Below are 12,737 nucleotides of genomic sequence, written 5' to 3' on the forward strand. Positions count from 1 at the left end.
CTGTATTGGGGGGACTCCCTGGATCCATTTTGTCCCGGTAGCCCCCTCTTCCGCCTGGCTCACACTTATTTCAAAAGTGTCCTATCTGTGGGGTTCATCTGAACCCTTGGATACAGTCCCAATGTCTGGTGGAGAGGGTTTCCCTGAGTCCTGTGTGTGCAGAGGCCCAGCTCCACGGTTGGCAGGTTGTCTAACTTTTTTTGGCAATGCCAATGCTTAAGCCCTGGCGCATCCTTCAGCCTTTGCTGTGCCAGGCTTTGCGAGGACAGAGGGCAACAAAGGCAGCCCAATGCCCTTGGGTGCATAATAAGTGTGTAGAAGATTCCAAGTGTGATGGTCGCCTCCGCATGGGGACCGGTTGGGCTCAAAGCACAAGTTGGAGGCTATGTCTCCCCTGGAAAGTGTCCCCCGGGGCCTGGGCATGCTACAGTTGTCTGTGTCTCCTCTGCACACTGCCATTCTGTGTACACTGGACGTTTTATGACTCTAGCGAGCAACAGGAGAGCACAGGCTAGGGGGGGTGAGAGCAGGGCGGGGCTGCTGCGCATGTGCGACTGGAGAGGTTACTGGGGGCTGCTGCGGATAGGTCGCGGTTAAGTGCTCAGTAAAGCAGCCTGGAATGACACAGGGTGACCCTGTCTCACTGAGTCCTAGTTAGAAGGAAACTCCCAAGAGAAAAGAAACCATGACCTGATGTGGTTCCCTGTACCGCCCCCCGCCCCCGCAACCTCAATCCCTGAGATCAGAGCACCGTAAAAATGAGGGGGCCTGCCATACCACTTCCCGCCAGCTGCCTGAGCAAGGAGAGGCTGTTTATAGCAAGTCCACAGGTGATCCTGCTGTGGGTGGTCTGAACGCTGAATCAAAGGTCAAGTTCGTGCCCTCTGTTGCTAACATGTATCTTAATCTTACCTTGCGCTCTTCCTCATCCTTTTCCATCTGCTAAGTGGAGCTTGCTCATGTGGCTTCCGGAGGAGAATGGAAAAGTGTCTCTTTCACCAGCAAACACTTGCGCTCTGGCCCAGTACCGTTGTCCACCGGGGAGAGGACAGCAGTGGCACCAGGCTCGGCTGGCCTGAGAGGCAGAGACAAGGATGTTTGTCCTTCCTGCCTGCCCCTGTTTCTGTGGTCCTGCAGCCCCTGTATGGGGTGGCTCTGCCAATGGAAACTGTAGCTCATCCCCATTGTTGATTCTAGAGCTTCGGCTACTGCCAGCTCCACCCTGAAGTGCTTAAATGAAAATGGAAAGGATATTTTCAGGTAGCCCGAACATTTTAGTTTGTGAGGGACATCTAAAATAGTGCCAAATTTTTCCAAATCTATTACAGTCATCTGTTGGTATTCAAGGTTGGGGGTAGTGGGGGTTCAAGACCCCAAATCTGTAAATTCTCAAGTCCCTTACATAAAACTTCACAACACCCTTACATATACTTCAGATCCTCTCTGCATTACTTGCGTGTCCAATACAATAGATCACTATATATAAACAGTTACATCATGCTGCTAAGGAGTAACGGTCCATACATGTCAGGAGAGAAAAAGATCTCTTAGGCTAGTCTCCAATTTACTACCTTGAACTTCTGCCCGTCCTGCCTCTGCCTCCCCAGTGCTGGAATCACAGGCTCGCATCACTCCATCCAGGTTGCAGGTGCTGGGGCTTTAGTGCATGCTAAGCAAGCACTCAGCCAACTGGAGCTACAGAGCCAGCCCCAAATACATCTTTTTTTCACATGCAAATAACGCTTTATTAACATAGCATGTACAAGCTATGAAAGGATGATCAGCTTTAGATTCTGCATTGTGAGACAGGGGTAGAAATTCAACACCCAGGGCTGAGAGAAAGCTGGAGACGGGCAACAGAGCCTCGTAGACGGAGGGGGTCCAGGTGTGGCGGCTTCTCTGGTCCTGTCCTCACTGCGGATCGTCTGTCAGGCTAACCACGCAGTCCAGACTGAAGGGGAAGAGCCTTTCCGATCTCAGACAGCTGTCCTCAGGAGCAGGAGGGGAGCTTTAGGCTCACAGTGACGGTTGGTTTAGTTTAAGAAGCTGTTAATCTTCTCCAGCTTTTCTCTATTCTGTTGACAGTTCTTAAAGCCTGCCTAGCAGCCTCAGGTAAGGCCGGGTAAACTCTGGCCATTTTTGCTAACTAACGGTGTTAAAACCCGTGATTTCCCGTCAAAGGCCTTCCGCCCATCTCACGCCCGATTCTCTGTTGTCCCTACCAACAAAAATCAGCACGACCATTCTATTTCTCCAAAACTCCCCTCCCAAAGAAATTTTAAAATAGTAGTTGTGACCCGTGGTTGGCTGAACCTGTAAATGTGGGTCTCATGGCTAAGGGGGTTTGACTGTGTATGTATGTGTCTCGTGGAAAACAGACACAGGAAATCAAAGTGTCCTGCAGTCTGATACTGGAATAGTCACCTTCAAAACCTTGCTGTTCGGGGATCTACCCCTGGGTGGGAACAATCATGGGTGGTACCTTCCTGGAAGAGAGGCCCTCTACCTTTGCTGTGTTTAGAGAGCTGGTATTTTTCTGTACCTAAAGTAAACCTTTTCCTAGGTTTGTTAACCAGCCCGTTTGGTTTTGCTTCTGTGCACCCATGTCTGTATGTAGGCAATGGGGTTTCCTACGTACCCCAGATTTGCTTGAATTTGTGACCCTGCTCCCCAGGGCAGGGATTACAGATGTGTGCCTCCACACCTCGCTGGTTACCTGACTGCTCTGTGTATCTATTTTTTTCTCTTTTCTTTCCCCCCACATTTAAATTATTCATACCTACATCCCAACTTCACATAACCCCATTCCTAACATTTTCGTGAAGTTCCCTGATTAGATTTTTTCCCCCTTGCAATACGTTCTCACCTGACAGAGTGTAAAAGGGGGTGGACCCCTTTTTAGTTTTGAGCCGTTTCTGAAAGCGTAGTCTCAGCCCAGTTTTGATAGGTTTATAATCTCCCTGCAGAAAAGCATGTACTTCCCCTACACTCTGGGGGAATCCTGAATGTCAACATCAGGTTTCAGCGACGGCAGAGGACCCAGCAACCTCTCTGGCCTTTAGCCACATGCAAATCAACATGGCCACATAACCCACATTTTTGTTAACACCCTTTTGGTCACAGCCTAGAACTGAAGATCTTGTAGGGCTGTAAAGAATTACAAAAACCTTTCAAGCTAGTCTGCTAGTCTGATATAGGAGAAAACTATGCCTCGGGGTAGGGTGGGGCACAGTGGTCTTCCTTGTAGTAGACGCAGGAACCCCAGTCCCTTGTCCTCTGGGTTACACCCTTCTGTACCGGCATAGGCATTTCTGCTACACCCCAGCCTCTCCCTTCCCCAAAGCAGCACTGCTGTGTTTTCTCTTCATCCGTACAGAGATAGGAGCCAGCTTCTACTCCCTCCGTGCCTAGTTTCTATCCTGCTTGGGCATGGCCTGCCAGCAGGAGGTCCTGCTTTTCCTGGCAGAGCCTTCATCGGGCAGCTTTTGTCCCTATCAGCACTCCTAATTGTTCTTTTAAAAATACTTTTACTAATTCTTTGAGAAGCACTTGTAATACATTTTGATCATATTCACCCTCTCCTCCAGCTCCTCCCAATCTATCCTCTCTACACTCACCTCCCTACTCACCCAACACTGAGACTTTCCTCTTCCTCCTCCTCTTCTTTTTGTCCAGTCCAGTTCATGTTACCCAACTACTCTTAAGCACGGGGCCTGCCCTGGTGTGGTTAACTAACCAGAAAGCGGACTCTCCTCCTAGCAGCTATCAGATGCCAATAGCAGGATGGAGAGGTGACTCAGCAGTTAAGAGGACCCTGGTTCAATACCCAGCACCCACATGGCAGCTCACAACTGTCTGTAACTCTAGTTCCAGGGGATCTGATGTCCTCACAGAGACGTACATGAAGGCAAACCACCAATGCACATAAAATAAAAATAAGTAAATCATTCAAAAAGAGAGAGACACACATACACATACACAAATACCAAGAGATCCTCAGCTAGCAGTGGAATTTGGTGTCCACCTCCCCCCACTGCCTCCACACTGGGATTTTCCCGGGCTTGAGCTTGCCCGGGTCATGTGCGTGCTGTCACGACTGCTGTGAGTTCATCTGTGCAACCTTCCTATTGTGGATAGAAAAGCATGTTCCTTGAAGTCAGCCTCCACCTCTGACCCTTACAAAGTGTTCCTCCCTCACCACTGTGTGACTTTTGCTGCCAGCCTGCAGGAGGTTGACGGCACTCCCGCTGTTTTGCCCCATCCATGACCCCCACCTGCGTCATTTTCTGGGCATTTTCCGAGACACACCGTTTCCCAAGGTCACCTGCTCTTCATCTATCTCTTGTCACTTCTTCACAGTCAGTCCTGACCTGTGAAGGCCCCACCGTTCTCCAGAACCACGGCCCCACATTCCCAGCTCTGCCTTAGCTCCCACAAGTCTTTGCTGGGGAAGGCCAGCCTGTGCATTCCAGAATGTTTGGTGACAACTGTGGCCTCTACCCACTAGTGCCAGTGATGCCCAGAAGTACCCCAGCATTGGAAATATCCTTGGGCAGTCGAGAGAACGGCCTCTGGCTAAGAACCATCTCTTCAACTAGTTAGTGTCCCAGCTTAAGTGAATGGATGAGATTTCTTTGAATGCCGGTCTGACTTTAGCATGATAAAGCGCAAGTCTGCGTGTGAGGAAACGATGGCAGATTTGAGTTGGGAATGGCCTCCCAAGGCGCGCTGATTCACACAGCACCTTCGTCCTCTGGGCTCAACAGCCTCCGGTTTTCTCTCAGGGCATTTCAATTGATAAGAGATGATTTGAAAGGTGAACCCTGGCGTCTTCTATCCCTGCTCACAGCCTAGAGCCCTCTTCCTTACACGTACAGTTCTGGGGCAGGGGCTAGCATTTGTACCTTTATAAAAACCAAACCCATAAATAACTCTCCCTAATCAGGAAAGAAAACCGATGAATATCTTCCCCCAGTCCAAAAAGAAAACACCCCTCCCTCATTCCATGTGTCTTTCTTCCCTAGGTTTGACTACCAAAAAGCATGGCAACCAGCGCTGTTCCCAGTGACAACCTTCCCACGTATAAACTAGTCGTGGTGGGAGATGGAGGTGTGGGCAAGAGCGCCCTCACCATCCAGTTTTTCCAGAAGATCTTTGTGCCTGACTACGACCCCACCATTGAAGACTCCTACCTGAAGCATACAGAGATTGACAATCAATGGGCCATCTTGGATGGTGAGACCTGATTACAACCTTGCATGGGGTGGGCTGTTACGTGGGGAGGATCAGAGGAATTAGAGAGGCTTTACTGGCCCAACGTGGTTTTCTGCTTGCTGTTATTATGGGGTGGTTGCTCTAAGGCAGAAGGCAGCTACCAGGGGGAATTCTGGATAGAGATTACATCTTGATGGAGTGCTGAAAGACCTCAGTGGCAATGAAAGCGGACACTGGAGGAAGAGGCCAGGCTAGAATCCCGACAGCTCAGAAGTGCTAAGTTGGGTGTTGCTTGCTTGAGCAGAAGTACTGATGAGCAGATAGAAAAGTTTCAAGCTAGTGAAAGTGGGGAAATGGAAAATTTCTCCTTTTTTAGATTTATTAAGGAAAGCTGAGAAAGAATTACCAAGAATAGGAGGTGCTCAAAATACCTAAAAATTATTTCTTAATAACCAGAGTTTATTTAGTCCCTTTATCGGGAGATCTTAACATCTGGCATTGTCTCCTACTCCGGTCAAAATTAGTGTTTCTCAAAGGGTGGTGGCCAAGGAGCTTACTAGAAAAGTGAATTCCCAGGCCCCTTCTTATTCTTAAACTCTGAGGATAGAGGGCAATGTCTTGTGTTTAGCACACCGTGTAGGGACTACTGAAGCCAGAGGCCACTGCTCTAGATTCCCAGTGGACATGGTTTCCTGCTGCCCAAGTCGCTTTCCTGAACAAAGGCCCGTTAATCATAGGATGCTGGTCTAAGAGGAGAGCCATTGGCTTACAAGGTTCTTTCAGGTAAATGTCGTTAGCAAATATTTTTCTCGGTCTGTATCTTGTTTTCCATTCTCATAACAGTTTCTTTCAAAGACTAGACGGTTCTGTTTTGACGGTGTCTAGTTTATGAGTTCTTTTACAGAGTGTGCTTTCGGTATTTTGTCTGAGAAGTCTTTGCTTAACCCAAGGTCACAGCAGTATTTCTCATGGTTTCTTTTGGAAGTTTAATTGTTTGGGGGTTTTCATTTAGGTTTTTATCTACTCTATATACTTCGCCTGTGAGTTTCTCGTTGAAGAGATTCTTCCTTCCAACTCCCAGTTGCCTTTGACCCTCTAGTGACAACCAATTCCCTGTGAAATTTGTGTTTGATCTGGATGTCTGATTTAAGACAAATACTACTGCCTTAACAGTTGTAACGTTATAACGAACCCGCTAGTCCCGAGAATGGATATGCAAATTATAGATTCCGTTCAAATTTCTGGTTTTGTTTGGGGTAGTGGTGAATTTGTATGCAATCTGAAGGAGTTTTTGTAGTGTTGGGTACTGAACCTGGGACCTTAACACACGCTAGGGAAGTGACCTAGCCCTGAACCACGTCCTCAGTCTTGAGAGCTGATGTCTTAGCTGACAAGGCTGAGCTTTTCAATCTGTGAACACACTCCATTTAGTTAGGCCTTCCTTGATCTTCGAATTGTTTTGTGCTTTCAAATACATAGGTCTTTTATGTACACTTTGTCAGGGATATACTTATAACTGCATTGATGTCATAATAAATGTTTTTTTTTTTTAAATCTCAGCTTCAGTTGTTTGCTGTTGGAATATAGAAATTTTTTTTAAAAATAATTTATTTCTATTTTATGTACATTGGTGTTTTTTTAGAATATATAAATTTAAATGATCTCTAATTAATTTAAAAATTAGTTTAAGATAGCTTATGAAGTAATTGGTCTCATTTTGGCATTTTTTTTTACATATATGTCCAGTATGCTTTACTGTAATCCATCTCCCCCACACTGTGTTCCCTGTAGCTCCTGAGCCCCTCCACTGTAACTGAGTTTTATATGTTAATCATATAACTGGCTGGTTATTAGCTTTAGTGGCCCTTTGTGAGACTTGTTTTTGCATAGATGATCATGCTATGGTAAAGGAAGTTTTCTCCCCCACCCCCACACCCCAACTCTGGATGGTTTTTATTTCTTTTTCTTGCCTTACTGAAGTGACTGGAATCTCCAGTGCTATGCTGAGTGACACAATGAGAGCAGACATTCTTGCCTTGATCCTAAGGGGCGTGGTCGGTCTTTCGGCATTAGTCTGTTGTTAACCGTAGATTTATTTGGTGGAGATGCTCTTTCGGGTCAAAGAAGCTCCTTCCCCTAGTTTTCAGAGGGCTTCCAATCAGGAACAAATGCTGACGTGATCAAATGCCTTCTCTGGCTGAGACAGTAATATGGCTCTTCATTTTTTAGTTTCTTTTTTTTTTTTTTTTTTTTTTCATTTTTTAGTTTCTTAATTATTGCGTTTTCCCCTATTTTTTTTTTTTTTTACATTTTAATTAGTTTAATTTAGTGAGCGTGTGTTTGGTGGGGGATTGGGGCATGTGTTCATATATGGAGGTCAGAGCACAGCTTGGAGAAATCCGTTCTCTCCTTCCACCTTGTAGGGCCTGGAAATTGAGCTCGTATCATGAGGCTTGATGGCAAATGCCTTTCATACACTGAACCATCTTGCTGGGCCTCTTCTTAACGTGCAGCTAATTTTTTTAATCCCTGAAATAAATAGCACATAGTTATGATGAGTTGATGATGAGTTTCATATACTATTGGCTTTAGTGTGAAGTAATTCAATATAGAAATGTTTTGCTTGTGTTCTTGAGTGTTATTAGATCATATTTTTATTATGTTTTATTATATAACTTTAGTATGAACGTAATGCTGGCCCTCTAGAATGATTTGGAAATTAGCTCTTCTTTTTCAATTTCTCTGGGAGAGTTTAATTTCGTTCTTACATGTTCAGTAGAATTCACAGGCAAGACCATCTGGACAGCAAGCTTTATGGAGAAGCTTTTAAACAATAAATTAAATGTCTTTAATAGACATAAGGGCATTGAATCACCTCTTTGTTCTTCACTGAACCTTGGTAGTTTGTGATTTTTAAGAAATTTGTTCAGCTTCTCAGAGTTAGAAATTTTATTGGCATAAGGCTGTTCATAATATCCTTTTATTATCTTTATAGTACTTGTAGATTCTACAGTGATGTCATCTCTCATTCCCGATACTTGTAATGTATCTTTTCCCCCCCTGATCAGGCATGGTTGGGTTTTATAAGTATTGATTTTCTCAAAGAGCTAGCACTTGCATCCATTGATTTTTCTCATTTACTTCCATTGATTTTCACTCATAACTCTTCTTCTTCTTTACTTACTTTGGATTCAGGTTTCTCTTGTTCCCATGTCCTTGAAGAACTGTCTTGCTGCTTCATGTGTGCTAGTCTCTTCCTGGGCTATGATCCTTCCACCTTAGCCTCCCAAGCAAGCTGATATTGTTGATTTGAGTAAATTTTTTCCTTTTCTTGGGATATTCTTTTGGCACAATAAAATTCTCTGAATTACACAAATTGTAATATGCTATGTTTTCCTTTCTTCTTCCCTCCCTTCCCTCCCTCCTCCCTCTCCAAGATAGGGACTCACTATGTAGCTCTAGCTGTCCTGAAACTTGCTATGAAAACCAGGCTGGCCCGGAACTCACAGAGATCTGCCTCCCAAGCGCTAGGTGGATTAAAGACGTGTGCCACTGCAGCTGGCTTGTGTTTTTTTTTCTATCCAGTTCAAATTCTAATTTCTCTTTAGATTTCTTCTCTGGCCCATAGGTTATTTAGAGGCATCTTATCTAGTTTTCAAGTATTTGGGAATTTTCCAGAGGTCTCTCTGTTCTTGATCTCTGATTTCAGTGTGTCAGGGAACATACAGTACATTACTTGAGGTCTTTTTCTTAGACTTGTCTCAGTGCCCGGAAGATGGGCTGTCTTCATAGATGTTCTCAGGGTCTGCCGATACTGGATGGGACGTCTGTGAGCGTCTCGCAGATCACACCAACAGATAACGTCGTCCGAGTCTCCTGCATCTTCACTGGTTTCCTGGATACTTGTTCTGTTATTTAGTAAGAGGAGAGTGCTGCACATCAGGGTATAATTGTAAATTTCCTTATTTTCTACTGGGATTTTGTCTGGTGCAGTTTTTTTTTTTTTGTTGTTTGTTTTTAACACTTTGTTAAATACACAGACATTCAGGACTGATACAGCCTCTTGGCAACAGGCCCTCCCATCATATTAAAATGGCTTTCATCATTCCTGACTTTCCCCTCTGTGCCCTGTACCTTGAAACTCCGAGGACCTTGAGCTGGGTGCCTGCCCTCCGTCTCTCAGCATCACCACCCTTCACCGAAGGGACTCGTGCTATGGTATAAGGAACACATCTCACGTGGAACACGCCAGCCTGTGGGGGCTTGTCTGCAGCATGAAATTTCGATCAGTTTCACTGGGTGACAGGGAGACAGGTGTGTCCCTGCTTGAGAATTTGCATGCTTTTCCTGCAGAAAAGATAAGCTTTTGTACTTTTTTTTTTTAAAGCAGGTCTCGTGTATGGCATGCTGGCTTTGAACCTGTTGTTCAGCTGAGGTTGAACTTGACTTTCTGATCTTCCTGCCTCCTCCTCCCAAGTCCTGGGATTATAGGTATATGTCAGGCCTTCTGACATGGTAGGCAAGCACTTTACCGACTGAGACGCACTCACAGCCTAGTCAGTGACACTTTATTGGGGAGGTCTTCCATGACCAAGACGTCTACACTAGTATTCACCCACCCCTGCTATTTCTGTGAACAAATATTTTTAATAAATAAATGAATTATCAAATCCTGAACAATGTATATGCAGTAACAGGTTCGACAGATTCGCTACATTATCTTGTTTTTCTAATTCTTAGTGAAAACATGTATACTCATAGCTATTAAAAATTTACATTTATGTACTTTCTTTATTACATTTAGTGCATGCATATGTGGTCATGCCTTAGCTGTGGCCCACATGTGGAGGACAGAGGATAGCTTGTAGGAGTTAGTTTTTTCCTTCCACTGTGTGGGCCTAGAGATTACTAAGGTCATCAGGACTGGGGGCACATGCCTTTACCATTCAGCCATATCACTGACACCATTTATACACTCTCTACACTTTCTTTGCTGTTGTTGTTCTGTTGCCTTTTTTTCTTTTTCTTTTTTCAATGAGGTCTCACTATGTAGCCTTGGCTAGCCTGGAACTACCTGTGTAGACCAAGCTGACCTTGAGCTCACAGAGATCTGTTTGCCTGTGTCTCCATATTACTGGGATGGAAAGTTTGTGCCATCACAGCCAGCTTGCACTTTCTAAAATACCTGTAGGCCCCATATATTGGACTATGTGCCATACTTTAGGACAGGCTGAATAAAATAGGTGGAGATGAGTTTCTTTACGGCAGGTTTTATAAAAATCCTTTACTGTATAAGTGTATATCGGGAGCAGAGTAGACTGTGTTGTTAGGATTTCTCAAAAGAACCATTTTTGGCACTTGGCTTTGGGCTGCACGCCACGGAAAACATTCAGAGAAATACTGCATAATAGATACAGAGGAGAGTACTGCCTGGTACAAGTTGTGGCTCCGTCAATGTTATTTCTTTTTATTGCCATGTAAGCTTCTTTAATGTTTTTCTAAGTAACTTTGAACATTTGCTTCTCAGGGAGGAAAAGAAAAAAAAGCATTTTCCAGAGTGCCTTTTAGATGTTGAGATAACATTTCTCAGCTGCAGAGACAGCGGAAGCATGGCCGCAGCAGTACTTTTGGGGCTCACATTGGTAAGACCAGGCTTGAGGGTCTTAGGGTTTTTATTGCTGTGATGAAACACCGTGACCAAAGCAAGTTGGCGAGGAAAGGGTTTATTTGGCTTAAACTTCCACATCACAGTCCACCATTGAAGGCAGTCAGGGCAGGAAGAGTCAATTAGGGCAGGAACCTGGAGACAGGAGCCGATGCGGAGGCCATGGAAGGATGCTGCTTACTGGCTTGCTCCTCATGGTTGCTCTGCCTGCTTTCTTATAGAACCCAGGACCAACCAGCCCAGGGATGGCCCCACCCACAGTGGGATGGGTCCTCCCCCGTCAATCACTGACCAAGAAAGTGCTCTACAGGCTTGCCAATCAAATGGAGGCCTTTTCTCAGTTGGAGGCTTCGTCTTCTTTGATGACTCTCTACCTTATATCATGTTGACATAATACTAGTCAGCACACTTAGCACAGGGCATTGCCCACCCCGTCTTGCCTAAGAGTAGACACTAGGTACCTAGACCAGCACATTCTACAGTGTAAGGCCTCCCATCCTAAAAAAAAGGCTTAAAACATTTCAACGGAGCATGGCTTTAAAAAGGATGTCCCGTCTGTAGAGAACCTTAATCAAAGGCCTGCTATATTTAAGCCTGAACATAACACTGACCATTTCTGGGGTCCGTTTCTTTCAGGGGTTGGGGGGTGGGAATCGCCATGGTAGTGATGATGTCATTGGGCATGACTGCTGGAAAGCCTATGAACACTCTCTTTACTTCTTACAAATGCTGTTGTGGTAGCTGCTGTTGCAGATAAAAGTTGGGTCGAGTGTTACGGTTCGTGTGCGGAGTACCTCCCACAGGCTCTGTGCTGAGTGCTTGGTCACCAGACAGAGGCAGCATTTTTGGAGGTGGGGGCTACTTGGAGGAAGCAGGTCACTGGAGGTGTGTCTTTCAAAGTTCTACCCCGTCTCCAGACCCTCCCTTGCTCTTCACATCCTGTCCACCATGAGAAAAGCAGCTATGGCCTCCATACATTTCCGCCACCCACCGTGATGTTTGGTCTTAGCACAGGCCCGTGACCAACAGAACCAAGGACTGTGAGGGAAAAATCTCTGAATAACTCTTTCCTCCCTTGAGCTGGTCTTCTCGGGTGCTTTGTCAGTGCTGGTGAAGCTGACTGCTGCTTTTGAGTTTCTGGCAGCCAGCTCAAACACCCAGAGACCACCACACACCGCACAGTAAGTCGAGCAGGAGAATCTTCTCCAATGTGACGGTCAGTTCTGGTGATGCCCGGGATGGGAGATGAGCTCCCAGGGAGAAGGCACACAGCTAGATTGTCAGGAGTCCATCCCATCCCTGGCCTGTCCCCCTGGGCTCCCCATAGCTGTGGTCATGTTTGCGGGCACTCACAGGAGGACGGCTCCGAGGTCCCGCTCCCAGGACAGTGGCTCCCAGGGTTCTTGCTACATCACAAACCTGTTTCTTGTTTTGTTTTGAGGAGCCACACTGGCACTGTCCTCCCAGAACCTGGAGGATGGACACAAAGGTTCATTTCATTCCATGTCAGTGCAGCCCCTAGGCTTTGGAGCAAGCTGGCTCTGAATTCTTCCCCACAAAGGCTTGAGGCCCTCATCTCACAGCCTACAGTAGGGCTGGAGACATCTCCTCTACAATCTGTCCACCCCTCGACTGTGGGCTTCCCTTCAGTGCTTCCTCCTGACTGTCTGGCATCTCTCCTGGTCTCTTGGACCCTTCCTTACCCTGGCTTGTACCTGTGTGCCTCACTTCATCCCAGTTCTCTCATTTCATGAGTCAGGAAGCCCTGAACCTTGAGCAGAGTCTTGGAGTACATTTGAGGTTTTCTGTTGTGATATATGTATGTATGCGTGTGTGTGTGTGTGTATATATATATATA

The 12,737-nt window shown here is 45.8% G+C and overlaps 1 protein-coding gene across 3 annotated transcripts in view; it reads left to right on the plus strand.

The window, feature by feature from the left end:
- Mras (muscle RAS oncogene homolog) overlaps positions 1–12,737 on the plus strand; it is a 50,576-nt gene that overhangs the window by 20,055 nt on the left and 17,784 nt on the right. For all 3 annotated transcript variants that reach the window (XM_060385448.1, XM_021636604.2, XM_021636603.2), the window contains exon 2: positions 5,025–5,235. In XM_060385448.1, coding sequence (XP_060241431.1) covers positions 5,043–5,235 — 193 coding nt within the window. In that variant the 5' untranslated portion in view covers positions 5,025–5,042. The remainder of the gene's footprint in view (positions 1–5,024; positions 5,236–12,737) is intronic.

Source organism: Meriones unguiculatus, chromosome 6 (genome assembly GCF_030254825.1).
Source record: "Meriones unguiculatus strain TT.TT164.6M chromosome 6, Bangor_MerUng_6.1, whole genome shotgun sequence".
Taxonomy (NCBI): domain Eukaryota; kingdom Metazoa; phylum Chordata; class Mammalia; order Rodentia; family Muridae; genus Meriones; species Meriones unguiculatus.